Here is a 27080-nt window from a genome sequence, read left to right as displayed (position 1 = left end):
AATTCTTTGACCTTTTCCAGCTGATAAACCAGCAACATAATGTATTAAATGTTACCCAGTATACTTCTTAAATCTCTTATAAAAAGACTATAAAGACTGTGATTTAGCTTTAAATCTAAATAGGTAATGACAGACTGTCTGTATGCCGGATGTTACGTATTCCAGAGCGGAAGCAAAATCAGGCAGATCTTTGTCGGCCATTTTTGTTGTTAGTAGCTCGAGACGTTCTGTTCCTTTTATCCTGTAGATATTTTCACGGTTTTAGGAGACCCGCACCGCAGGGGAACGTAAGTGTACTAGCGAATTATATGAATAATAAAATGGTCAAATAACAAGAATAGTGAAGTTAATTAGCAAATGTTGGTTTTATCCTTGTTGTCGAACTTCGCCTTGTTAACAGCGTTAGCTGTGCCGCTGAAGGCCTTGTCTCTTCACTAGCACATGCTAACAGTTTCTCTGTTCCTTCTTCTAAATAATGTTGTTCGGGCGATAAATCATTGTTTCTGTAAGCTGAATGGTATTAATGTCTTTTATCAAGGTTATTGGTGATATTTTCGTATACCCGGTTAGCGTTTAGCCAGTTCACGACAATGCGGTTAAAATGCCTGCTGGTAGCTAAGCGTCTGCGTCAAGCGACAGTTGTTCAGCGTCGTGCTCCTTCATCGTGAGAATCAGATCAAATAAACGGCTTACAGTCAATTGCACAGACACATTTTGCTCTCTGTTGGTAATATCAAATACACCAAATAATTTTTAGAAAATGTTCTCCTTAAATATTTTATGCGTGTCGGTTTTTCAGCTTTAGATCTGTTGCCATGGTAATTGCAGAAGCTTCGTTTAATTCAAGATACTGGGTTGTTTTTGTGTTAGCTGCTGAACTATATAGAGAATTACTATACGACTGAAAATTGTGCGTTAATGTTTTGTGTTTGCAAATTCTTTCAATAGCTCTCGCAGACATGTCTGACTTTATCGAGAGCGAGGCGGAGGAGTCTGAGGAGGAGTTTGAGGAGAAGGATCTAAAGCCCAAGAAGACTCAGAGGTTTATGGAAGACGACGATGATGGTAAGAGTTCAGTATTCAGCCAGCACACTGATACCAACCAGGCTTGAGGCTGAAAACCATACTGTCTGTATTCTATTCACTAAGCATGCTATTGCATATATGTTACCAATACTGTGCACACTAAAGATAGAATACAGTGAGCTTGTTATTGCAGACATCTCTTATTAGTAGAGATGGGTAAAAAAATCGATTCAGTTATGATTGCACAGAAGCTTCCAAGTGGCACAACAGAAACATGTTTTTGTGGTGATACATTATCAGAAATTGCGTAAAAGCGTCCAATCTGCCTTTTTTTTCAAACTCTAAGCGAATTAGTCTCACATCCACTCATCACACACACCTACACAAGTCTCAAAACGCACAAATTACTCGAAAATCACGTGAGTTAGAAGCCGCACACTGCCAGATTAAGTGTTAAGATTTTGGAGGCATTTGAGATGGTAAAACAACAACAGTTTCTTTATAATCCTACAGGTAGTACATTCTGTACTATTTATACATTTTCATACCATTTGGTAGGAGAGATTTATTTTCTAAGTTTGTTTAGAGATATAGGCAACTCAGTAAAAATGTAGCATTTTCACCTAATTTAATTTTAAGTTAAATTGTAAACTCCTGTTAGTTTGTATTGTTTAGTTGCTGTTCTTGTTTTAAGTTGGAAAACTAATATTTTAAGTAATGGGCTAGATTTAATCAATCATTAAGGTTTAAAAAATTGTAGCAGGATTGGGGGAAATGTAGTATTGAATCCAGGATATTTATAGAATTGTGAAGCTTACAGAATTGCAATTTTAATCCAATCGTCGCCTAGGTATCTAGCTAATATCATATCAGGTGATAACTGGTGATTCCCATCACTAGTTACCAGTGTTGAGGGACGTTACATTATAAAATTAACTATATTATTATATTATATATATATATATATATATATATATATATATATTATATTATATTATAATGTAACTAATTACATTATAAAATTACTGTCATTAAAAAGTAATCAGTTACATTACAGTGTTACTTTTTGATAAAAGTAACTAGTTAAAGTACTTTTCCATATCAGAAAATGAAAACTCCTTTATGATTCCTCATTCGGACCTTACACCCAACACTGCCATTTACCAACACATTATTAACCCAGTTGTATAAACTTGTGTGTTACTCAAATTGTATGTGTAGCTGTTCCACCAGCATAAATATATTTACAAATTTAAAAACATGTGCATCCCTGTTTTGTTGTTCTTCTTTTTTTTTTAAGAAGAGGAAGAGGAAAACACAGAAGATCAAGATGAACATGGGAACCTCAGGGGCCTTATTGATGATGGCAATGTGGAAGAGGAGGAAGAGGAGAATAGCAGCAGAGGAGGTGACAGTGATTCTGGAGAGGAGGTCAGACATCGTCGCCGGAAGCGAGGCAAGTCTTTACTTAATTTTTTGTTGCTTTTTCAAAAAATATAATACTCTTTACCAGGCCTCAACTAATTTTCTGCTTACTAATGGCTTCTCATTAATAAGCTGCAGGGGCAGGCATTTATTTATAAATATAAGAATTTTGGATTTTAAGAGACAGTCCTTTTCTCTTATCGGTGTGTGTGCAGCCTCGCTAAACAGTTACTCACTTCCAACTTGTAATCATAGAGCCATGATATTAACCCAGGCTTTAGAGCTGGGAATCGTGTTTTATTTCCATCTTAATTATTTTTATGCCATTTTCTAGCATTTTCACTGTCTTCAGAATAAGACTTAAGCTGCTTAAACACTTCTGCTATAGGTGGTTAAGTGAGGGTTAACTTACGTGGTTTATCTGCTGTCTTTGCAGATAACAGCTTTCACACTTATTCACACTCCCTTGCTTTAAAGTGGTAAATAAGGTTTGTTGAATCTTAGTGCAGACGTTCCGTCGTGTGGTTTTGGTTTAGAAACATCTTTATAGTTGTAACATTTTTTAAAGAGACTTTAAAGACGAGGTAGGGCCTGTTGATGTAGCTGTCGATGTATTGTGATGATGTATTTTGCATCATCACAATAATATTGGTTTCTGTGATCTGCCTGTTGAGAGACGACCAGTCAGTAGTAATTATGTTTATAATTATGTAATTATCTGACAAATCAGATTGGTGGCTGGTCGATTGGAGCGCCCCTACCAGAGAGTGAAGGAAAAGCAACTAACAAGTATTCAACGTCTCTGGAAAATCCTGAACATCATAAAGCTTTAAAAAAAAGCTATTTTCAGTCTTAGGCTAATCGACCGATGCATTGTTGTTATAAATCAGTGTTGTAATGCATGAATTGGCACACACAATAATTGTGATTCATAACTGAATATATTACCCCCCTCATGTGCATGTGTTTATTAAGCTTAATGGTGTAAACCTTCTTTCTTTTCAAGATTATGATGACCTTCTGGATGATGATGATCTCGATCTTATCGAGGAAAACTTGGGTGTTAAAATGAAGAGGGTGAGTTTGCAAAAGAAGAATTTTCCTACAATGCTCCTGCTGCCTATAAGGGATAGGTTATACATAAACATTATATAGGTTGCGATAAGCACTTAAAACAAGATTTTAAATTTTTATTTGTTATAATATTTCTTCTAAAATCACTTTTATCTATACAGAAAAAGAAGTACTCACGTGTGAGAACAATGGACGATGATGGTGAAGATGATGAAAAAGACCAGATTGCAGACGAGATCTTTACCAGAGATGGTGATGGAGATGGGGAAGAAGGTGGAGAAGGTGGAGAAACACTGCACCCAGAGGATGATGTTGAGGAAGAAGAGGGAGAGGAGTCAGGTAGAGTTTCCTCATGTAGTGTGGGGTGTTTAAGACTAAATACCATTATGGTGTTTATGTATTTTGCTTGTTTATTTTTGCAGACATAGACGATTTCATTGTGGATGATGACGGACAGCCCATTACCAAAAAGAAAGGAAAGAAATTTACTGGCTATACTGATGCGTAAGTCATGGTGATACCTTATCCTTCAGTGATACGTGTTATTTTTATGTTCAGATTTGTTTATTTTTAGTGCATATATTCATATAAATTTTGGTTAGCTACCCAACATAAAATCTTTAAATGAAAATGTTCCTTTTTTTTTGCAGTGCTTTACAAGAGGCCCAAGAAATTTTTGGTGGTGACTTTGACTTTGCCGAGTTTGACCCTGAAGCATACGATCGTGCTGAGGAGGAGGAGGAGGAGGATCAGGATGAAGCATGGGATCGACCCAAGAAGCAGACAAAGAGGAGAGTGGGCCGTCGCAGCATTTTCGAGATCTATGAGCCCAGTGAGCTGGAGAGTAGCCACATGACTGATCAAGACAATGAAATACGTACCACAGATATGCCTGAGAGGTTCCAGGTGGGTTCATAGTCACATCAAACCGGCACAGACAAATTACAGTATAAATTAATTGTTAATAAAATTGTTAATTAAATGTTAAACATTTTAGTTATGTTTAATAAAACTTTTTTTGGCACATATGTTTTATTGTGTGCCTTAATTCAATGGAAAATTGTCTGTCGTCTCCAGTTGCGCAGTTTACCTGTAAAGCCTGCAGAGGATGATGAGCTGGAGGAAGAGGCAGAATGGATTTACAGAAATGCCTTCTCGACACCCACTATATCCATGCAGGTGTTGTAAAGCCTTTTTTTTGCATTTATGAACATATTTAAATGACATAATCCTCAGTGCTGAGTACCTGTTTGCCTTCATTGTAGGAGAGCACAGACTACTTGGACCGTGGAACCACCACTAACTTTAGCAGGAGAGGCCCCAGTACCATTGCTAAGATTAAGGAGGCGCTCAACTTCATGAGAAACCAACACTTTGAGGTATTCAATTCAATTTTATTTATATAGCGCTTTTAACAATGGTCATTGCAGGTATCACTTTTAAAGAACAGAAATTTACCATAATAAATCAGTATTTTAAAGATCAACTTTTAGGTAAAATTCATTTTTGATCATGTTTAGGATTACATATAGGTGTGTAGAGACACACAAAATATAAGAAAAGATAATCCTTTCCTTCTCTTTTTTTCCCATTTATGCACACACATTTATGCCATTATAAAAAAATAATAATAATTAAAAGAACAGCACCAACCAGGAGTAACTGACAGAACTGCTTTGATGTGTACCATTGTAATTACTTTGCAAATTAACAACTTGTAATAACTATCACTCTATGCCCAAGAGTAGCACAAGTGCATGGTGTAAATCTCGCATCTCATGTTTTAAGGTCCATTTTAAGGTCATTTTAGTGATACTGCAAAGGGTTCTTAATTACACACGAGTACTTTCATCCTAAAATAAAATATCTCCGAACAGTATGTCATGTAAACTTTACACAAGCTCTGTCGAAAATGATTGAAGTAAGCTTTTGTTCTAAAATAATAGACTCGATTCCTTTTTCTCCTTTTTGCAGGTTCCCTTTATTGCCTTTTACAGGAAGGAATATGTTGAACCAGAGCTCAACATTAATGATCTGTGGAAGGTGTGGCAGTGGGATGAGAAGGTAAACTGTTCTGTCTTGCATGCCTTACAGTGCCTACGGAAGGTTGTCTGCATTAGGACTGTAGCTATTGAATATTTTAGTAATCGAGTATTCTACCAAAAATTTAATCGAGTAATTGGGTAAAATGTAATTTTGCTTAATTAAACAGCAATGTAAATTATATAAGAGAAACAAAGATCAGTTGATTTTCTTTTTTAGAAAAATCTACTTTTATTTTTTAAATGCATACAGCATTTAATCAAAAAATAAACATTGTCATTATTCATAATAGCTTAAAGTTCACTAAGATAAATTAAGTGCATTACAGTGCAATACATTCTTATTGTAAAGCCTTCTCTCAGATGCAAAAACTAAAAAAAAAAAGGTATTTCAAATGACTTTAAGTATCAAAAAAATTGCCCCCAACACACACAAAATCTCTATCAAATATTCTATTAGAAAATAAATTCATAGCTTTATGATTTACAAATTGCACCAAACAAATTTGATTTATAAAATAAGTAATATAAAAAAAAGACATGTTGTATATATATATATATATATATAAATAAAATTTTCATATACAACATATATTTGTTTTTATTGCATATTTTATAATAAAAATTTTGTGTAATTTTCATAATAAACAATATTTATTTAGTGTAATCATTTTTGTATTACATGACCGACCCCTGCAAAATAAATGGGCCACAAAATTATATGAGAATTTGTATTACGTGTCTTAATTTTCTATTAATTTGACACATGCCTAGGGTTAATTATAATAGTAATAATATATTTGATAATAGTATAATATATTTGATAGTAATATGAATTTTTGATTGTGGTATCCTAATTAATTTAATAGAGATAATGTAGAGGGGGCAATCCGTGGCAGGGGGGCATTTTAGCGCATACAGTAACACACACATTAAAATAAATAATTATACAAAAACACTATGTTGTGCAACTTAACTTTCAGAACTAAAAGTTTAAAAATTTACAGCTCAGACATAACATGAACCTTTACTGACAATTTCTGTTTTCTCTTGTTGGTTTCTTCTTCTCTTGGTTTGCTGATATTTTTATCGCTCCTTTCCATTTTGCAGCCCCCTACAGAACACTCAATCAAATCAATACACAGCTAACTGTTTGCATCTCCTTCTGCTTTGTGGGTGACGTAAGCGCTTCTTCTTCGTCGGTGTTAAGTGGCGGCTTGCACCCGGAAGCGCGCTGTGTCACGCCAAACAAATAATTGTGCAAAAACATAACGCAAGCTTTTGAAATAATTAAATGAAGCTTTGAGGCAGAAGATTTTGCTTCGATTATTTTTTGTAATCGAATTACTCGAGGAATCGTTTCAGCCCTAGTCTGCATTTTTGTTGTTTCACACTCCTCTTAAAATGGACCTTAGGGAGGTTTACCTTTCTTAATTATGTCTAAGTAAGGCAAAGGTGGACTCCAGTTGCTTTGTAGAAGCATCTCAAGGACCATGGTAGTAAAATGCACCAGTGGACAGTTGCAAGTGTCGTAGCAAGAGGTCCAATTCCTGTTTTAAATGGATGTATCATGTTTTAATCAACTAAACTTCCCAAGCACTCGTTTATACTTTGTAGAGTACTGTCTATAGAATAATGGTGCAGGGGAGGGGCGGTTCAATTTCAAGATACGTGTGAAACATAATGAAATGTGCAAAACATAAAAGGGTTTGAATGCTTTCTGTTGGCACTGTATATTGTATGGCTGTGTTTTTGGTGTTCACACCTTTGTGTGTGTGTGGTTTTTTTCCCCCCCTTTCTTTCTCAGTGGACTCAGCTAAGGACACGCAAGCAGAACCTAACCCGACTTTTCCAGAGAATGCAGTCGTATCAGTTTGAGCAGATTTCTGCTGACCCTGATAAGCCACTGGCTGATGCTATTCGTCCACTGGACACAGCTGACATGGAAAGGTAAGCTAATTAACTACACATTAAGTAAAATGGAATATCGTGTTTATTTTGAAATATTTGTATGACCTTATATTGCTCCAATTTCAAATAATGTATTTTATTTTAATTATTTTATGACAGACTAAAAGATGTCCAGTCTATAGAAGAGCTGAGTGACGTGTACAATCACTTCTTGCTCTATTATGGACGAGACATCCCCAGGATGCAGAATGCAGCCAAAGTCACCAAGAAAAAACTGAAGAAGATTAAGGAAGTGTCTGAGGAAGATGGTAATATCATGTTGCAGTCTAATGAGTTCCTTAGTAGAAAGACTGGATGTCGGTTGTGAAATTGTTCTTTGGTTACATACCAGGTGAGGAAGCTGAGGTGGAAGAGGAGGAGGAAGAGGAAGAGGAGCAGAAGGGGCCAGATCTAAAGCAAGCCTCTCGTAGAGACATGTACAGCATCTGCCAGGCTGCAGGACTTGGTTTGTTTATTTGCAAAATGCTGACATATTGGGGTCCATGATGCCTAGCGATGTGGAGAAAACATTTTTTTGGGCATTTTAGTATTTTAAAGATACTGTTTTTTTTTTTTTTTTGTTTTGTTTTTTTGTCTTTTTTACAGACAAGTGCCTGCTAGATAAAAATGTTAAAATAATCTCACTGGCTGTTTCCTTGTCAAATTGCTTTATAGATGGACTGGCCAAGAAGTTTGGTCTCACGCCTGAGCAGTTTGGTGAAAATTTGCGTGACAGTTACCAGCGACATGAGACTGAGCAGTTCCCTGCAGAGCCACTCGAGTTGGCCAAGGACTATGTGTGCAGGTAACAACTAACATCACCTTAGCAGTCACCTTGACTTTTTTTATTTTATTTTTTTTATTTAAATAGCGATACAAGGTTACTTATATATATATTATTTTATATTCACAGCCAGTTTAGCACACCAGAAACCGTTCTCGAGGGCACACGCTACATGGTAGCCATGCAAATAGCTCGTGAACCTCTAGTCAGACATGTCCTGAGACAGACCTTTCAGGAAAGAGCCAAGGTCAACATCAAGCCCACTAAGAAGGGCAAGAAGGTAAGGGCCTAGAGATATATTATTCTGCTAATAAAAGCATAGATATGTGATGCATTATTTTATTGACAAATTCAGTGTTTGGTATTACTTTTTTCTTTTAATGTGTATGCCTTATTTGACGTGATACAGTAACTAATTATTAATCAATTAACGATCTTAAATGAGTTGTATCAATATGCTATATTTATGCCAGAAATATCACCCTGAATAAATCATGCCTTTATGGTTAAGAATCTTGAATTACATATGATATGCATTCTCTGTGCATTATCATAAAGATTTTAGTGTCATTAGTTACTTTCATTATTATTAATTCAGTTTTCACAGAAAACCCACAAAGTGCATTTACTGTTTATTTCTTAATGAAAGCATTTAAATTTTCCTCAATCTTAGTTAATGTCATATTGACTCCATTGAGCCATTCTTGTACTGTATTCTTGTAAGTATTTCATATTTATTAAATGTCACCTAAGCAGTTTCAACTTGTTTAATAACATGATGCTGACGCCCTATAAATGTGTTTTCCATTTATTCTTGTCTAAGAAACAAGGTGCTATGAGCCATATTTTTATTCAGCATTCTGTCTCAGGTTTTTTATCACTATCAGCAAAAGTAACAGTAGTTACCTGGGCCCAAATATCCCACTAATAATCATAATAAAAGCCCAATCAGTACAATATGAAACAATCTGACTTGATCGGAGTGAGAGGGATGGTGTAAACCTTTGATAATCTGTTCAGCAGGGAAATAGTAGCCATGTAAACATTAATTTCAGTAAACAACAGAACATTGTTGCTTTTATTAGTGAGGGATTCAAGTTTTTCCCCTGTGTTCCAGGATGTAGATGAGGCACACTATGCATATTCCTTCAAGTATTTAAAAAACAAGCCTGTGAAAGAACTAAGCGGAGATCAGTTCCTGAAGATGTGCTTGGCAGAAGATGAGGGACTACTCGCTATAGACATCAGCATTGACTTGGTTGGAGTTAAAAGGTAAAACACAGAACTATCTGTACTGTTTAAATCATATACACTTTTTGAGAATTTTCATAGAGTGCTTGATTTAGCAGATGATTCAGGATTATTATGCTTTTTTTTTCTAATTTTCCTTCCATTCTCTTGTGCTCCTTGCAGCTATGCGGGTGATCAAACCTACTTTGATGAAATAAAGCAGTTCTACTACAGAGATGAGTTCAGTCACCAGGTACAAGAGTGGAATAAGCAGAGAACACTGGCCATTGAGCGTTCCCTCCAGCACTTTCTTTACCCTCAGATGGCCAAGGAGTTGAAGAATAAACTTGTTGCAGAGGCCAAGGAAAATATTGTCAAGGTTAGTTTAAAAGGCTTTGAAACTGGTTTTGGTGGGTTTTCTTTTTTACTGCACACACAAAAACACACTGACGCCATAAGAACATGGAATTGAATTCTATAAGTGAAACACCAAATGCAACACCAAATTGTCAGTTATCCTTTTAAAAAGTTCATAATGTGATCAAGTAACCAGTTAATTTTTTATGATGTTTCTGCTCTGTGGTGCAGTCATGCTGCAGGAAACTGTATAATTGGTTAAAAGTGGCTCCATATAGACCAGACCAGCAGGTGGAGGAGGATGATGATTTAATGGATGAGACTCAAGGCAAAGGCATTCGGGTCTTGGGAGTGGCCTTTGCTGCTGGCAGGTACTGACCACTCCTGTTTTATTAGTTTAAAAAAACAAATAAACTTGCAGGCTCTAGTGTCACTAAAGTCTTGGCTGACATACTTATCATTTTCAATATATTTACATGTGGTTTTGTGTTTTTACAGAGACACACCAGTATTCTGTGCTTTGATCAATGGTGAGGGGGAGGTTGTGGACTTCCTCAGACTTCCGAACTTTTTAAAAAGGAGGAATGCTTGGAGGGAGGAGGAGCGGGAGAAAAAGGTGAAACATGGATGGATGACTACACCTTTTATAGTTGGCAGACTTAAATATTTGTGTGCAATTCAACAATATCATGCCTCAACAGCTTCAAGACATTGAAAACCTGAAGAAGTTTCTTCTCAGTAAGAAACCCCATGTGGTGGCCGTTGCTGGTGAAAATCGGTATTTCTTCATGCTTTCTGTTACTTTAACGGATTCTTCATACCAGTAATAACTGCCATGTGCTTATGTGCATCTGTGGCATTGCCAGTGCCACTCTGTCAACGATTACTAGTGTGTGATTGTCTTTTCTCTTCTCTTTTCCAGTGATGCTCACATGCTAATGGAGGACATCAAGCGCACAGTCAGTGAGTTGGAGCAAGACTCGTCTCTGCCTGCCGTAGGAGTCGAGCTGGTGGACAACGAGTTAGCCACACTGTATATGAACAGCAGAAAGTCTGAGGTGACTTGTATTTTTCTTATACAATCATGCATAACTTCGTCCCTATGAACAAACATCCCAAATTTTGCATGTTTTTCATGTTGTCTTCAGCATGCAATTAATTTTTTTGTTCGAATACTGGCAGTAAGTCAGGAGTATCCGCTTTGTGATTTAATCCAACTTCCATTTACTTGATTTTATTTTGGTTTTGGTTTTATCTATGTAAAGTGTTTAGAATGCATAATATACCCTTTTCCTTAGGTAGTTCAGGCTTGTTAAGAGTAATTTCACTGCTTCAACTCAAGCTTAATTATGCCTTAAAAGTGCCTTTACTGACAAATTCAGGTTTACTGTCTATAAAATTGAACGTTTTTCATTAGCTCCAGTTCATACAGGCATTGGGATAAAAAAAAAATCCAGTGCTTATATGTTTCTCTAATGCAGGCGGACTTTAGGGACTACCCTCCACTTCTTCGTCAGGCTGTGTCCGTGGCTCGCAAAATTCAGGATCCGCTGGTGGAGTTTGCTCAGGTGTGCAGCAGTGATGAGGACATCCTGTGCCTTAAACTGCATCCATTACAGGTATTGAACTTACTGCTGAGCAGTAGATAGTAAATTGTTTAATTATTTTTCATGTATGATATTTGCATGTTGTATTATTTATTAAATGAATCATCTGTTCAAATGAATCAGCAGTTGGCTCACATGGTTTACATAATAAAATATCCAGACAAATTTTAAGTGTGATTAATATATTACTTTATAAGAGTAAATGTGTATGTGTGTAAGTAAGTGTGTGTGTGTGTGTGTGTGTGTGTGATATATAAATTGTGTTGCCTGCTTGCAAAGCATTGGAGTTACATAGGGATCAATATCCGTCATGTTGTTTGCCGTTATTACACTTCAATCCGCCTAAACTATTTATGGGAATTCCACCAAACCCTCACAGAACCTTAATTAAGAATCATATGTGCACTAGGTATTTCATTTTCAAATTTAATATATATATATATATATATATATATATATACATACATACACACACACCACACAACCGCTCAAAAAGTATGGGTCTCCATGGTCATTCCTGACTTTTTATTTCTTTCTATTATGTAAAGCAATGCTGAGGGCATCCAAGATATGCAATAATCTCCTTTGAACAGTCGATGTTGAGATGTGTCTGCTACTCATGATCTGTTAAGCTTTTATAACGCCTCTCATCTGAGGTACTATAATTGATGATTTTTGATGTCTGATAACACTAATTGGTTTTACAAATGCATTTGACAGTACTGCTCTTGCAAGAACTATTTCAGAAAGGCTGACTTTTAAATAACAATTGACTGGTGTTCTTGATATTGTTATACAATTACCAAATTCCATGTGTAATTTCATAGTTTTGAAATCCCAAGTGTATTGTGTGTGTATAATGTGTGTGGGGAAACAAGGCAAATATTACAGACATCCATGTGTTATGCACAAACCTATCAGCAACTTGGACAACAAATAAATACCTTATTTGATCTGCAAGAAGAAATGTCTATGCCCAAACCTGAGGCTTGTCAATGCTTGCTCTATCTTAGCTGACGTGATAAAGTGTAGGTAATTGTTTCAATATAATTTAATTTTGTTCTCATAATTTGTCATACCTGCATTTTTTAGGAGCATGTTGTAAAGGAAGAACTGCTTGGCGCACTTTACTGTGAGTTTATTAACCGTGTGAACGAAGTTGGTGTAGATGTGAACAGAGCTATTGCTCATCCTTACATGCAGAGCCTGGTACAGTATGTCTGTGGCTTAGGTCCAAGAAAAGGCTCACATCTGCTTAAGGTAAGCATTCTTTTTTGTATCAATTGTGCTAAAGCATATGGATTGTGTCGCTTTCAAATGGTTAATAAATGCTAAATTAGACTCTGCGGTTTTCTTTTATCAGATTCTTAAACAAAACAACACGCGTTTGGAGAATCGGACGCAGTTGGTCACAATGTGCCATATGGGACCTAAAGTATTTATCAACTGTGCTGGATTTATCAAAATCGACACAGCTTCCCTTGGAGACAGGTGACTTAATTTCCCTGATTCTATTTATAAAGATCTGACAAAGGAGTGAAGTTTGTTTATTTTTAAAAATGGATTTTATCCTATAGCACTGACTCCTACATTGAGGTTCTTGATGGCTCTCGTGTCCATCCTGAGACTTACGAGTGGGCTCGTAAAATGGCAGTGGATGCCCTGGAGTATGATGAGTCAGCTGAAGATGCAAATCCAGCAGGAGCTCTGGAAGAGATCCTGGAGAACCCAGAGAGGCTAAAGGATCTGGATCTGGATGCATTTGCTGAAGAGTTGGAGAGACAGGTGAGTCAGTGATCAAGAGCAACACAGCTCATTAAGTGTGTTGGCATGCAGAAAATAACCAGAAAGATCACAGAAAAAAAGTTATCCAGTTAAGTTTTAGGCAGTAAAGTATAACTGAGTAGACTGCATGGTTGACAAGGTTTTGGGGTGTAAGGGAGTTAAATACATGACCTTTAAGGAAACTCCTTGTTTTTTTTTTAGATTGTTCTTGATTGGTTTCAATGCATCCATTCCATCTCTTGTCAATTCAGTTATAATGAGATGTATTATTTTTAAGCTTCTGCATTGGTTTATTTCTTTACAATCTTGTCTCCAGTGTGTAAGCAGTAATTACTATTCTTTTCCCTCATTTCCTTTCTTTGTGTTTGTTACATCAGGGTTACGGCAATAAGGGAATCACACTATATGATATCCGTGCTGAACTCAGCTGTAGGTATAAAGACCTGCGAGCCCCATACAGACCTCCCAACACAGAAGAGGTCTTTAACCTGCTCACTAAGGAGACTCCTGAAACCTTCTATATTGGTAGGCTGTATTCCTAGTGAACTTAAATGAATTATGTTGCATTTTCCTTATTTAAAGAACTTTTTATTAATTAAGTTCCTATTCTTATGTCTTATGTATATAGGTAAGTTAATCACCAGTGTTGTAACTGGCATCGCTCACAGAAGACCTCAAGGGGAAAGTTATGACCAGGCTATTCGCAATGATGAAACTGGTCTATGGCAGTGTCCCTTTTGTCAGCAGGACAACTTTCCTGAGCTCAGTGAGGTAAGGCACATTGTCTGGTTTTTTTTCCAGTCTCACCTTGCCTAGTAATTTTATTAAGCAATTATCATTTAAATCATGTAATCTTAAGATATGTGATGATTATAGAGCGATTACAGATATACTTGGATGCCTTCATATCAATCAACTTGGCTAAAAGGGGGAATTCCACTAATATTTAGATTTTGTTTAATTCTTAAAGAGCAGAGAAATTTTCTAAAATTTTATTTGTGTGTTTAAGAAGAACCCTGCTGTCCAAAACCTGTGTTTAGTGACCATTTAGTGTAAAACCTTCTGTAAGCTATCTCGCAGAGCCTTTAATCGTTTCCATCACTGCTACTACCTCTTGGGTTTCTCCAGCACTCTGATTTTCCAAGCAATTCTCAAGCCCCCTATTTTACAACGCACCACATCAAGCTATGTAACAATTGTGCTTTTTTTTATAATTTTTTTTTTTTTTACCTTCAGGTCTGGAATCACTTTGACAGCGGCTCCTGTCCTGGACAAGCTATTGGTGTGAGAAGTCGTCTAGACAACGGTGTCATGGGTTTCATCCCTACCAAGTTCCTCTCAGACAAAGTGGTTAAACATCCAGAGGACCGAGTAAAGGTGAGTTCATTATACTCCTGAGCCTAAATTGTTGTTCTTTCTCGATTTCATATGTAGTAAGTAGAGCTAGTAATGTTTTAACCTCAATCAAATGTGTCAGTTTTATGCGGTCACTGGTTGTAAGGTAATGGTGGAAGATATGTTATTCCTCATACAGTACCTCATAGTTATTTGTCTTCAGGTTGGCATGACCGTTCATTGTCGTATCATGAAGATTGACATTGAGAAGTTCAACGTGGACCTTACCTGCAGGACATCTGACCTCATTGACAAGAACAACGAGTGGAAGCTTCCTAAGGACACCTACTATGATTTTGATGCTGAAGCCGAGGATATCAAACATGATGAAGAGCAGAAGAAGAAACAGCAAAGGACCAGTAAGCCCCTCATTTAATATTCGAATCAGCTTGCACGTACAAGGAATTTGTTTTAGTGACAGAGCTTCCAGAACAGAAAAAAACAAATGACAAGACAAAACAGCACGACACAAAAAAAAGTAATAAAAATAAAATAAAAAAAGGTTGACATCAAATGGAGTAGGGTGTGAGATACTTTTAAATACGTTACATAAATATCTGAAATCTGTGGTATTATACAGTATATTGCACTGTGGTACTGTACACAATATTGCACATAGATTTATTGACGGTGAGAATGATGTTTAACTGTATGAGGTATATTGCCTGGGCGGAAAAAGCTGTTTTTGTGCCTGACTGTCCTAGTGTTTGGTGCTCTATAGCGCTGACTCGACGGCAAAAGTTCAAATAGAAGGTGGCTTAGGTGTGAGGGGTCCAAAGTGATATTCAGAGCCCTTTTTCTCACTCTGGATGGATACAGTTCTTGCAGCGTGGGCAGGGGAGTGCCAATAATTCTTTCAGCAGTCCAAACCGTCCCTTGTAGTCTTCTGATGTCTGCTTTCGTTGAAACCAAACCAGACAGTTATTGAAGTGCACAGGACGGATTCGATGACGGCTGAGTAGAACTGTATAAGCAGCTCCAGTGGCAGGTTGAATTTCTTCAGCTGGCGAAGGAAATACAACCCCTGGTGGGCCTTTTTAACAATGGAGTTAATGTGAATGTCCCACTTCAGGTCCTAAGAGATGGTCGTTCCCAGTTTTTCAATGCTCAAAAAAGGTAGTGAGGTATTGTTCAGATTATAAGAATTATAAATGTCTCTTAAATTTTCGTCCCCTTCTTTTTCATAGCTTATATCAAACGTGTCATTGCCCACCCATCGTTCCACAACATCAACTTCAAGGAGGCAGAGAAAATGATGGAGACAATGGATCAAGGTGATGTGGTGATCAGGCCAAGCAGTAAAGGGGAAAACCACCTAACTGTTACCTGGAAGGTAGCAGATGGGATCTACCAGCATGTGGATGTACGAGAGGAGGGCAAGGAGAATGCCTTCAGCCTGGGACACACGTTGTGGATTAACACTGAGGTGAACACACACAATGACCTGCTGCTCTATTTACCGCAGTTCAATTACACTTTTGTTACATCTTTTTATATTTGGTCAGATAATGTACGAAGGAATTTGACAGTAAGACTGACCGTGTTACATATTTTTGTACTGATCACGCATTCTGCATTGCAGGAGTTTGAAGATCTTGATGAAATCACAGCTCGTTACGTCCAGCCTATGGCTGCTTTTGCTCGGGATCTGCTTGGCCACAAGTACTTCAAAGACTGCAACGGTGGAGATAGGAAGGTGTGATAGAAGTGACCGATGATTAATTATAACACAAGTGCATTAATAAATATTTTTAAAGTAAAGTTATTCTAAACGTGTTGCAAGATAGAAATTTGGTATTAACGAACAGAAGTTAACTGCAATTGGATGGAAGCAACTTGGGATTTACAAAAGCATTGCCAGTTTTTATATTCATTTGTAGTATGTTTTCTGTTTGATATGTTTATGAAATCTATTCATCCTGTTTTGCAGAAAATGGAGGAAGTCCTCATTAAGGCAAAGAAAGAGAAGCCCACTTTCATTCCCTACTATGTTTCAGCCTGCAGAGACCTGCCTGGAAAGTTTCTTCTAGGATACCAACCTAGAGGGAAGCCAAGGTAAGCCAAACCTAAATTAAATTTGATGTTCACTTTGAAGTTAAGGTAGACAACAAACAAACTTACAAATATGTTAAACATTCTTGCAGGATAGAGTATGTTACCATCACTCCAGATGGGTTCAGGTATCGCTCACAGATATTCCCCACAGTTAATGGACTCTTCCGGTGGTTTAAAGACCACTACCAGGAGCCTGTGCCAGGTCAGTGACTGATTTTGCTTGATCCTTAACCTGGATTGGTTTGCAGTGTCAGATTTTATCAACTGATGGGGAAACCTGCATTTCCAACTGTAACTTCACCTCTTTGTCTATCTGTCTAAAGGAGTGACACCCAGCAGTAGCAGCAGAATGCGCACACCAGCATCTGTGAATGCAACTCCAGCCAACATTAACTTTGCAGGTCAGTACTACACTATAATAATATTGTAAGATCTCCAAGAATATGGTAAAAAAAAAAAATCATAAATCTAACTAAATTAATGAGAAACAAAAAAAGGTAACAGAAAACGCTACAGAAATCAAACACAAAAAGCCTGAAGCATATTGGAATTGTTTAACCCTATTTATACGCAGTAAACTTACTCAATTATAGACTCATTATAGTAACCTGTGCTTGATAGGTCTTTTTTTAATGCTAGGTTTCTTAGATTTGAAAAGCCTGTCTAAGTTGGAATATGGTCTTAGATAAGCACCATCAGCCTTTATTTAAGCCTTGTGCATTTAAAATTATTAATTCCAGCACAGTGCATGTAGACATTGAAAAATTACTGGTTATCCATGCTATGTTCTATTACATAGTTTTCCTGCAAGAAAAAATGTATCTGATTATTTCTTCCTTTGTCTTTTAGACCTAACTCGGGCCGTCAACGCTCTGCCCAGGAATGTGACATCACAGATGTTTAATGCTATAGCGGCAGTAACAGGGCAGGGCCAAAATCCCAACACAACTCCAGCACAGTGGGCCTCAAGCCAGTATGGTTACAGCGGAGGCAGCAGTGCAGGAGGAGGAGGAGGCAGCAGCAGCGCTTATCATGTATGCATATCATACTCTGTTTAGATATTAACTTAATCACAACTAAACATACAGTCAAGCACATTAGAGTCAATTTACAGTTTCGTACATTTTAATATACACGGCTGTTTCATTTACCTTTTGTGGACTTGCAGGTGTTTGCAACGCCACAGCAGCCCATTGCGACGCCCATGATGACACCGAGCTACTCGTACACTACTCCAGGCCAGCAGCAGACCATGAGCACGCCGCAGTATCCCAGCAGCACACCGCAGTCCTCCCACAGCCACCACCAACACCCTTCGTCCACACCGTCATCATCATCCTCATCATCCAGGGTTCGGACACCACAGCCAAAGTAAGTGAATGGTTCCACTTTAGAACCTTCTACAATATCCTAGTCTGAAAAGGAGTTGCTGTTTAGCCAAAACTGCATAGCATAACGCTGATAGAGAAAGTTGTTATGGAGATTTGAGAGAAATTAATAGTAATGTACTAATAGAACAGGATTATGAAATGCAGCTCACTCATTTACTGTTTTCCAGACCAACCTCTCACGGAGCTGTGGATTGGGGTAAAATGGCTGAACAGTGGCTGCAGGAGAAGGAGGCTGAAAGACGCAAGAAGGCATCTCGCATGACACCACGGCCCTCACCGAGTCCCATGATCGAGAGCACACCAATGTCCATCGCCGGGGACGCCACACCACTGCTTGATGAGATGGACCGATAGATAATGTTAACTCGTCCTCATTGCAAAAAAAAAATGTCTCAGAATTCATTTCATCTCCATGTCTCTTTCTCATCAAGTGCGTTCTTAAAGTTGCTCGTTCTTAAAGTGGTACATTCACTGTTTGCAGTGTTTTCGTTTTTGAAAAGCATTCATTCAGAACTAGTAAGACATACCCTACAAGAAATAACAAACTGATTCAGGAAATGGACCTGTGATGAAGTTTTTCTTTTTTTTCTTTCTTTTAAAAAGGAGCACAAGTGTGCATCCTCTATTGCTATTTTTGTTGAGGTTTTAACAAGAGCTTGAAGTTAAGACTCTGAATAAAAACGCATGTTGGACGGGCTATGTGACGTTGCTGCTTGTGTTGAGTTGTGGGAGTTTGCTCACCCAGACCTTCTTCAATAAATGGAGAGCTGTTCACTTTTTATATAAAGCATCCTAAGATATAAAACTGACGTGGTATCATTTGCAATGCTGTGATGCACATGCTTTCACAGTTTAACTGGGATGATGGGAATGAGTTACACAGCCATTATAATAGGGCAAGGTGTTCCTTACAAGATGCACTTAAAACAGTGTTCATATTTTATGCTGTCATAGACATTATTAGGAAAAGACAAGACTGGAAAAGGATCTTCCTCTTTATTGCAAATCTGCAAGTTCTGATGCATAATGTGTTTAAAGGCCAATGTTGGAATATGTTATCACTGGTTCACCACTTCTGTGGTACTTTGATACTCATAACAATGTGATAAAGGTTTACTGTAATATTTTCTAAAAAAAAAATGTTTTGGGGCCATAAATGAAAGCTTGCTCTCCCCAACTTTTATGTGTTAGTTCTTTGAATTTGTTAATTTTGTCACATAATTATGGTCACCTAGATACAAATTATTGTTCCTCAGCATGTTTTTCTTTTTAAAGCCAGACTTTAATTGGTTTTCCTGTGGCACATTTTCTTACCCATCACAAAAATGTGCATTAATTTAAAATACATGTCCTGATGTGACAATTTTCTTATCTACTGTGACTGTTTTAAATCTTAATGTTAACCAGATTATGTTGAATTTTTTTTCCAATTAATTAAACTTTTCTTACTTTTTTTTTTTCTTTCAGTAAAGAAAAAAAGCTGCCTAGTAGTATAGCCACTGTGGAAATGGCTGTCCTTTTTTTTCTTCCTTTTTTTTTTTTTTTTTTTGCTCTGTACAGGATTGTGTCATGAGGGTATAGTGTGACCTTAATGGTGGGAAGTGAATGCTGTTCAGTATAATTCACTGCTGAGATCAAGTTCATTTCTTTTCTTTGATAAAATTCTTAAAAGCAAAACTCTGAATGGAATCACTTATTTCATTATAGAGATTGTATAACACTGAATGTTGTGAATGTTGTGTCACCAGAAGGACCAGGCACTGCATTGTGTTATTAGTGTTTGATGCAAGATACAACAGGTGAATAGGGAAGAACAACTGATATTAAGATCAGTCTTGCTAGCTGATTATTAATATCCTTATATAGCACTATTTTAGCAACAGTATTTTTACTGTCCTTTAAATAAATTACTGTTCTTAAAAACGTAAATTGTCCACATATATGAAATAAGTACCACCAAAAACCCTATTCTTTGGATGATGTTTAAATTTGTACATACTTCTATCAAAAAAAAAAAAACTACAAATTATTTTGCTGGAATATCATTTACTCAATATTGAACTGTTACGTAGTCTTTGTGCTGTTCGACTCTCTAAAGAACAACCCTCTCACTGTATGTCTCGGTGAGTTCTTGCTCTTAAAGTCACTAAAGAAATGTCAGCCAAGTATTAACATATTTATTGGTTCATTGGTTGATGCGTTGCTGACCATGAATAGCTTCGACATGTAGGGTGTGAACATTTTTCTGTTGCACCACCCTGGAGCTGTAAGAATAATGTAAGCATGTACAAGGACAAATTTTTTTCAAGGCCAATATCAAAAGGCAAGATTGTGCAAGTCGATAAACCATTAGCCTTCTCCAACACTGCTAATATTAAGATAATGCAGTGGTCACAAGTGGACAAAAGAACAGTAAGTAGGTAAACAGTAGTAGGCTTCTCACCTTACATGTGAAAGGCCCGGGATTGGCATCCTTGGAGTGGTCCGAGGCCTGCATAGAACGGGAAGGTACTAAGTTGTATGTGGATTAGACAGTCCATTGTGGCGACCCTTTTGCAAGAGCAGCCGTAAGAAGAACAATAACAGCTACTGGGTTTGGACATGTCAATTTCTACTACAACTGACTGATTTGACTTAATTTTTATATTTGTCTTAATAATTCACTACTTTATGACAAAGTTTCCATCGCAGAGATACAAAGAGTCAGTACATGTAACCAACAAAGACCAGGCCACAACATGATCAGCTTAACATTTAATTGCTGTACAATATGATTGATTCCGTGATGACCATGGTATGCATGTCATCTTTAACAGCTGAATGAAAATCCTTGTAATTGTGTCCATGCCTGGATAATCCCCCAAATAATTTTCTTCATGTTTGGAGTCTAGTGATCTGCAGTTTCTAGTCACGGGTACTAGCATGAGTCTTAGATTAGCCAAAGAAACACATGATGCAGTGAAGAAAACAAAGACTTCACTTAAAATCTGTCTGTCTAAAACGCTCCGAGGGCCTTTATGGAGAACCATGTATTCACAGTATTTTTTTTTTTCATTTTTATTTTGCAATAATAAAACCAGTGTACATAAATGAAGCTGTAGAAGAGAAGAACCAGTTTCAAATCTCATATAAAACAAGCAAAATATAAAAAATAAAATTACAGACATTAAAAAACAGTGACAAGTGACATGAATGTAGTATAAATGTATAGATTATATAATGTTGATTGAAATGCAGATGGAAGGGCAATATTCACTTTGCAAAATAGTTCTTCAGTGCAAATGTACTCAAATCATAAAATTGTTTGGTATAACAAAAGAGTGACGTAATATTTCTTTCGCTGCACAGCAGCACCCATCTTAAACATTTTTAGAGAAAAAGTACATTTTAAACATTTTATCTAGTTTTAGTATTGAATAACAAAAACTGACTCTTGCCATGAATATAGCATGTTCATAGCATGGTGTTAAAAAAGAAAGAAAGAAAGAAAGAAATTCAGAAAGGAATATTTCAGGATATTTCCTTGGCAAGAGTTCTTATAAGGGAAAAAGAATAAGCAAAACTCTGCACACAGTCTGCAGCTTCAGGATTACCAGCTCAACAAGGTCATGTGGTTTAGTAGTGCTGGAGACTGTGTTCCATGCTGTGGGATCTGTGTCACAGTCTCAGTCCTGGCTCGATCCTGATTTAGCTACAGCAGTTTTCATGCTTCTTTTTCTTTGATGTTCCGTTATCATCACAGTCTGTGATTTCTGAAATCAAGCAAATTGCAAAAAAATTTTATCACATTATTTATTGCACCCAAACTAGATGTGCATAAGGCTATTTTATTTTTAATTCTATGCCCAGGCATTCTGACCTTTAAATTAATTAAGTTCTAGAAAAAAAGTGGCTTAGTGGTACCCAAGTTGTGGGGGTACAAATCCACTTTGTAGGCATGTTTGGTGGAGTTCTTTTTGAGCACTGGATACCACTCCTAGGATAGGGTCCAGGCTCCCTACGACCCTAGATAGTATAGATAATAGATGCATAGTTGGCTAGTTATTAGTTGTTAATACATACAAGTTTCACTTAGCTTGCCACAAGATTATTTATACCTCCAAAAATATAGAATTGGAAGAGGGGGTACTAACTTTTGAACATGACTGTGTATATTTTAAGGAAAAAATATCAAATGAATATTATGTGGATTTTCTGTCTGCCCATTTTGTTTCATATGTCTGCCCATTTTGTTTCCATCAAAGTGTTTGTGCTTGGTGGCACGGTGACTTAGTGCTTAGCACTGTCGCCTTGCACCTCCAGGGTCTGATGAAAGTTTCAAGAGTTTGGTCAAAATAAATCCAGCAAAAAATTTGTAAGAAGCTTATGAAGACCACCCAAGTGTTTCTTAGCTATATATATTTTTCATTTTAATTAAGTTACTATCTTGATCAACAGGACACTTACTAACAATACCATCCATGTGTTTATTATTGTTTCTCTCCAGTTCAGCTATTACACGTGCCTCAAACGTCAGCGCTGCAACCCGGAAAAAGAATTCCCTCACACTTTCTCCTACACAGAAAAAAAATACCAAAAGGAATTACATTGACATAGAAAAATTATAGTTCATAGTAAATGTTTGAACACTGTCCTACAGCACTGAAAAAAACTTTTACTGTAAGGATTATGTTAAACTCATTAAATAGAATTAAGTACATTTACAAACTTAATTTATTAAAAATATGAATGTGTTAAAGCTACACAAGGGCCAAATCATTATTTAACCTGACAAAGCGGAAACGACCCAGTACTCAGCTCTTATCTCCTCTGATAACTTGATGGCTTCTTGCTCCATTTCAGCCAACACATCTGGATGCTGGCAAAGAGAGAGAATATCACAGTACCATCATACATGGTTGAATAATTTCTTAGGATTTACCAGATAAAATTAACAAATGAACTCACACTCAAGTCTTTCTTTGTACCTACGAGGAACAACAGCACACTAGAAGGATCGTTGTCTATCATGGCATCTTCAAGCCACTGCCTAAAGTAAAAACATGTAACACCAAATAAAGCAAAACTTGCTTACACAGTATTTATCTAATTAGCTGGAAAATGTATGAGGTTACCTTGCATGGTCCAGGGAGTAGTAGTTGCTTAAGTCAAACACAACTATAATCGCTGAACATAATGCACAAAACAAAGGTTTGACCTGGGTTTTAGCTCTAAAAATTATTGCACATAAAAGATTAAGCATTACAGCTGTTATTACCTTGAGCTCCTCTATAGTAAGTGGAAGCAACACATTTAAATCTCTCCTGACCTGCAGTATCCCACCTACACAGACCAAACATCATTAAACAAATGATTTACCATCAAGAATTATTGCAACATACAGTACTGTGCAGAAGTCTTAAACCACCCCTTTTTGATTTATATTTTGTTTGTTAAGCTACACAGTGACCTAAAAAATTCTAACTTAAGCCATGAAACAGTGAAAAACGGTGATTAGTATACTGGTGATGCTGAATGCTAAGTGGTTACTGCTAATTTTTTTTTATTGTATCTTCAAGCACTTTGCCGCCTGCCACAGTAAAATATCTGTTCTCATTCTTTACATTTACATCATTTAAATTAATATAAAGAAATGAGGGGTGGTACAATTTGTGATATTTGTACTTTATTAATTAATAATCCTAATTATACACAAGACATGCCAGGTAGTACTGTAATATGATACTTGCTAAAATAATTTTTTTTAATTTCATTTTTATTTTATACAAGTTGTTGGTTCTAATATGTTTTTGATATGTTTTTTTATGTTCAGACTGAGTCTGTTTCTCTATTGTACAACATCTGGGTCAAAGCATGACACTGTACGTAAACATAGTAAGCTTGCAAAGTTTTCATCATCCTTTGTATTTAGTGCTTTAATTGTTCAGCCAGCTCCTAACACAACGTGACAGAAGGTACTGTAGCATTCTGCTAGGTTTTCCCAGACTGCTACAGATTAACTTTAAATACACAATAGTTACCCAGTGTTTTAGGTGTGTGTGCTTTGTATATTGATATATTTCTGTGTATCTATTATTCTCCACAGTGATTTATGACTCACAGCTGCAGATTAAAAGGCACTCCCAGGATTTCAAACCTCTCCATCTCAAAGTCCACTCCGATGGTGGCTTTGTAGCCTTTCTCATAAGCATCCTTGCAAAACCTGCGAGCAAAAAGGAGTTCATCAGTTGATTTCACTGAAGTGCAGTAAATCTAAAGTGTTACATTAAGCATACTATACAAAGTATGTTTATATATCATTTTTCTTTTACTGATCTTTATATTTTTTTAAATGAAATAATGAATTTATTTGATAATTACTAAGATAAAATTAAAGAATATTTACTTACCTGTTTATCAAACAAGTTTTCCCCACAGCGACATCACCCACAACTATGACCTTGGCTACAGTGAACCTGTTCACAAAATGAAAGCATTTTTAAAATAACATGATTACTGCATATCCAGTGACAAGTCCTATTTGAATCAAAAAGACAGATTTGTCATTAGACTTACCTCACTGAGTCAGAGCTCTGGCATGCATTTTGCACAGTAACATGGAAATCTGTATTGGTATGCATTGCAGCGTCTCTTGTGAAATACTAAACAACATATCAATTAAAAAACAGAAGCAGGTTATTATGGATACATTAAAATGGAACAACCTAAAGAAAAAAATGGGTATTTGGGTATTTGATTATCACCAGGTAGTAATGAAGTATTTGACATATAATAAGACATATTATTATTATTATTTTTTTTTTTAAAGAATCCTCCACATTGTAGCACATCATATGAAAACTTGTTCAGCGAAAAAATTTTTTTAAAATAATTGCAAATAAAGAGTGCTAAGCAGAGTGAGGATTACCTGTGGGAGCTTGTGGATGATCCTGTCTTCTCGTATAGGTGGTAAAGAATTCATAACTGGGCTGTTGTGATAAACAAAACAAAAAGCATGTCAAATATAATGAAAGAATTTTTCAATTATTACATAATAACATAGTGCATATAATGATTAACATTTTCCCATTAAATAATTTAAACAAAACAACAAAATAGTCTTTATGAGGACATTTCACACAATTGCTCCTACTCCACAGAAACTACTGGGCTGCCTTTAGACCATTACACTTCCTGGCACACAACCCAGTGCGTTTTATTCCTTTTATACCACAGCAACTTACAAATGCCAATGCTGAACTTATTAAAAAATGACACACTGAAGATTGCAATTCATTTATATATGAGGGGAGTTTAAGTCAGACCAGGACTTGTGATAAACTTTCGGGTGAATGTAGGCATAAAACTCATTTACATTTACAGAAGACTTCAGGCACAGTACGGTGATGAGACTTCGTACAAATGTAAAACATTTTAATGGTGCAAACATTTTAAAGAATGCTATACATTTTTGCCTGGCTGAGGTGGCACTAAGCCCACTCATTCCAGTGAAAATTCAGCGAGTGGAACGCCTGAACCTTGATGGATAACATGTCTCCAACTTGCAGAAGAGATCTATCTGTTTGTGGGAACTGTACAAACAGTCATTCACCAACACCACTTGAAGATTACAGGAACCCAATTGTGAGTTATTGCCACATCCCCGTCCAGTCCTGACCTTCCTCCAAGCCATTTCCACATGTTGAGCCATTAAAGGAGTTCCTGGGAGGCCAGAGTTTCAGACATGAAGCAGGCAGTCCGATCATGGCTCCATCATGGCTCTACTGAGAAAGCTTTCTACCTTGATGGTGTCCAATCACTAGTGAAATGCTGGGATAAGTGCATTAGTGTAGCTGTGGATTATATAGAAAAATTAAGGTAGTTTTTACTCTTATAACTCTGTTTTGTTATTCTACACAATCAAATCTCCTAGTTTCAATGGAACACTTAACAGCAGTAAACAGTAATGCCCTTATCAGCCTAATTGTTTCCACTTTGTTTAAAAATAATCTTTTTTAAAAATGCCAGCTTGTCAGGTTACTGAGATTCCAAACAGTACAAAATGATCTATGATGATGACTTATAGTTTTTACATCTTAGAACTGCAGGCATTGGAGACTTCAATCAACCAATCAGACCAATCAACAGATCTCCCAGCAAATTACTACATAATCACCACATAAATAATTTATAAATCATTAAAAAAAACTGACTTTTTAAAACAAAATAGAAAATATAACATTATAACAAGGGGGTATTAAGATTAATCTGTTACATGTTGTGTAGTCAGAGCTTCATTTATATGGGAAGAAAAATCAACATCTGAAGAATCAGAATAAATAATGGAAAAATCATACTGGAATAAGCTTAAAAAGGACTGAGGGCTCAGACTTTATTAAGGGCATTTGGAAGAAGAAAAATTAAGAAGTGCATACATGAAAAAAGAAAAGCCAAATTCTGGTGGCGGATATGAGATTTCTTTTTTTAGTATGAAGGGGCCCTTGGCTGTAACCCCTGGTATACAGTATAAACATTTTATACCAAAACTAAGATTAACCTCATTAAAAACGCCCAAAGAAAACTGAGGAAGCATTATTCATTTATAAATTTTCATAAAATAATTAAAATTTTACTAATTAATTTGTTTATATTAAATTAAGTAAATATATAAGTAAAATTTAAATAAAAAATAAAGGCAAAATGGACTAAAGTTATAATAAAATTCTACATTCGATAATCCTGAAACCGAATAAACAGTCCAAAATTATACATACCGGAAAAAATAAGCCTACTTCAAGTTTGATCAATTTACAACAGCTCACAAGAGTCCTTAAGTCTCTCTTCTATAAAAAGACAGTGATAAACAAATACAGGATATTCCTTTACATATTACTTATATAACTTAACAAAAATCTAAACGCCAGTTTGAGACCAAACGCACTCTGGGCTCACAGTTAAACCCTGCCTTCTACTGGCTATC

At 36.4% G+C, this 27080-nt stretch overlaps 2 protein-coding genes across 4 annotated transcripts; one reads left to right on the top strand and one right to left on the bottom strand.

Annotated features, from left to right (window-relative positions):
• The first annotated feature begins 176 nt into the window (after positions 1-176).
• On the top strand, positions 177-19792 carry supt6h (SPT6 homolog, histone chaperone and transcription elongation factor). Of its 2 annotated transcripts, none has more exons than XM_053478485.1 (37): positions 177-287; positions 949-1065; positions 2330-2482; positions 3458-3528; positions 3687-3864; positions 3948-4029; positions 4176-4431; positions 4603-4704; positions 4791-4904; positions 5500-5589; positions 7375-7517; positions 7638-7786; positions 7870-7983; positions 8193-8322; positions 8431-8581; positions 9419-9573; positions 9715-9910; positions 10120-10259; positions 10387-10504; positions 10590-10666; positions 10811-10946; positions 11370-11507; positions 12588-12755; positions 12859-12986; positions 13073-13280; positions 13658-13805; positions 13909-14051; positions 14517-14657; positions 14839-15034; positions 15863-16101; positions 16258-16371; positions 16606-16730; positions 16820-16932; positions 17054-17131; positions 17580-17764; positions 17899-18101; positions 18289-19792. In XM_053478485.1, the coding sequence occupies exons 2-37, from the start codon at positions 960-962 to the stop codon at positions 18473-18475; spliced, it is 5175 nt and encodes a 1724-aa protein (XP_053334460.1). In that variant the 5' UTR covers positions 177-287; positions 949-959; the 3' UTR covers positions 18476-19792. The 2 variants fall into 2 exon arrangements, with proteins under 2 accessions (XP_053334460.1, XP_053334459.1); XM_053478484.1 differs by having other exon boundaries at positions 2327-2482.
• A 1512-nt stretch (positions 19793-21304) lies between these two features.
• On the bottom strand, positions 21305-27022 carry rab34b (RAB34, member RAS oncogene family b). 2 transcript variants are annotated; one of them, XM_053478760.1, is made up of 11 exons: positions 26875-27022; positions 25029-25089; positions 24677-24762; positions 24511-24576; positions 24222-24323; positions 23379-23443; positions 23236-23287; positions 23069-23150; positions 22889-22979; positions 22568-22675; positions 21305-21873 (listed from the first exon to the last, which is right to left on the bottom strand). In XM_053478760.1, exons 2-11 carry the CDS (start codon positions 25080-25082, stop codon positions 21809-21811), a joined length of 771 nt encoding a protein of 256 aa, XP_053334735.1. In that variant the 5' UTR covers positions 25083-25089; positions 26875-27022; the 3' UTR covers positions 21305-21808. The 2 variants fall into 2 exon arrangements, with proteins under 2 accessions (XP_053334735.1, XP_053334736.1); XM_053478761.1 differs by having other exon boundaries at positions 23093-23150.
• Positions 27023-27080: the final 58 nt, after the last annotated feature.

Source organism: Clarias gariepinus, chromosome 19, assembly GCF_024256425.1.
Source record: "Clarias gariepinus isolate MV-2021 ecotype Netherlands chromosome 19, CGAR_prim_01v2, whole genome shotgun sequence".
Classification (NCBI taxonomy): domain Eukaryota; kingdom Metazoa; phylum Chordata; class Actinopteri; order Siluriformes; family Clariidae; genus Clarias; species Clarias gariepinus.
The sequence above is the reverse complement of the archived record's forward strand: the minus strand, read 5'-3'. Positions and strand labels throughout refer to the sequence as shown.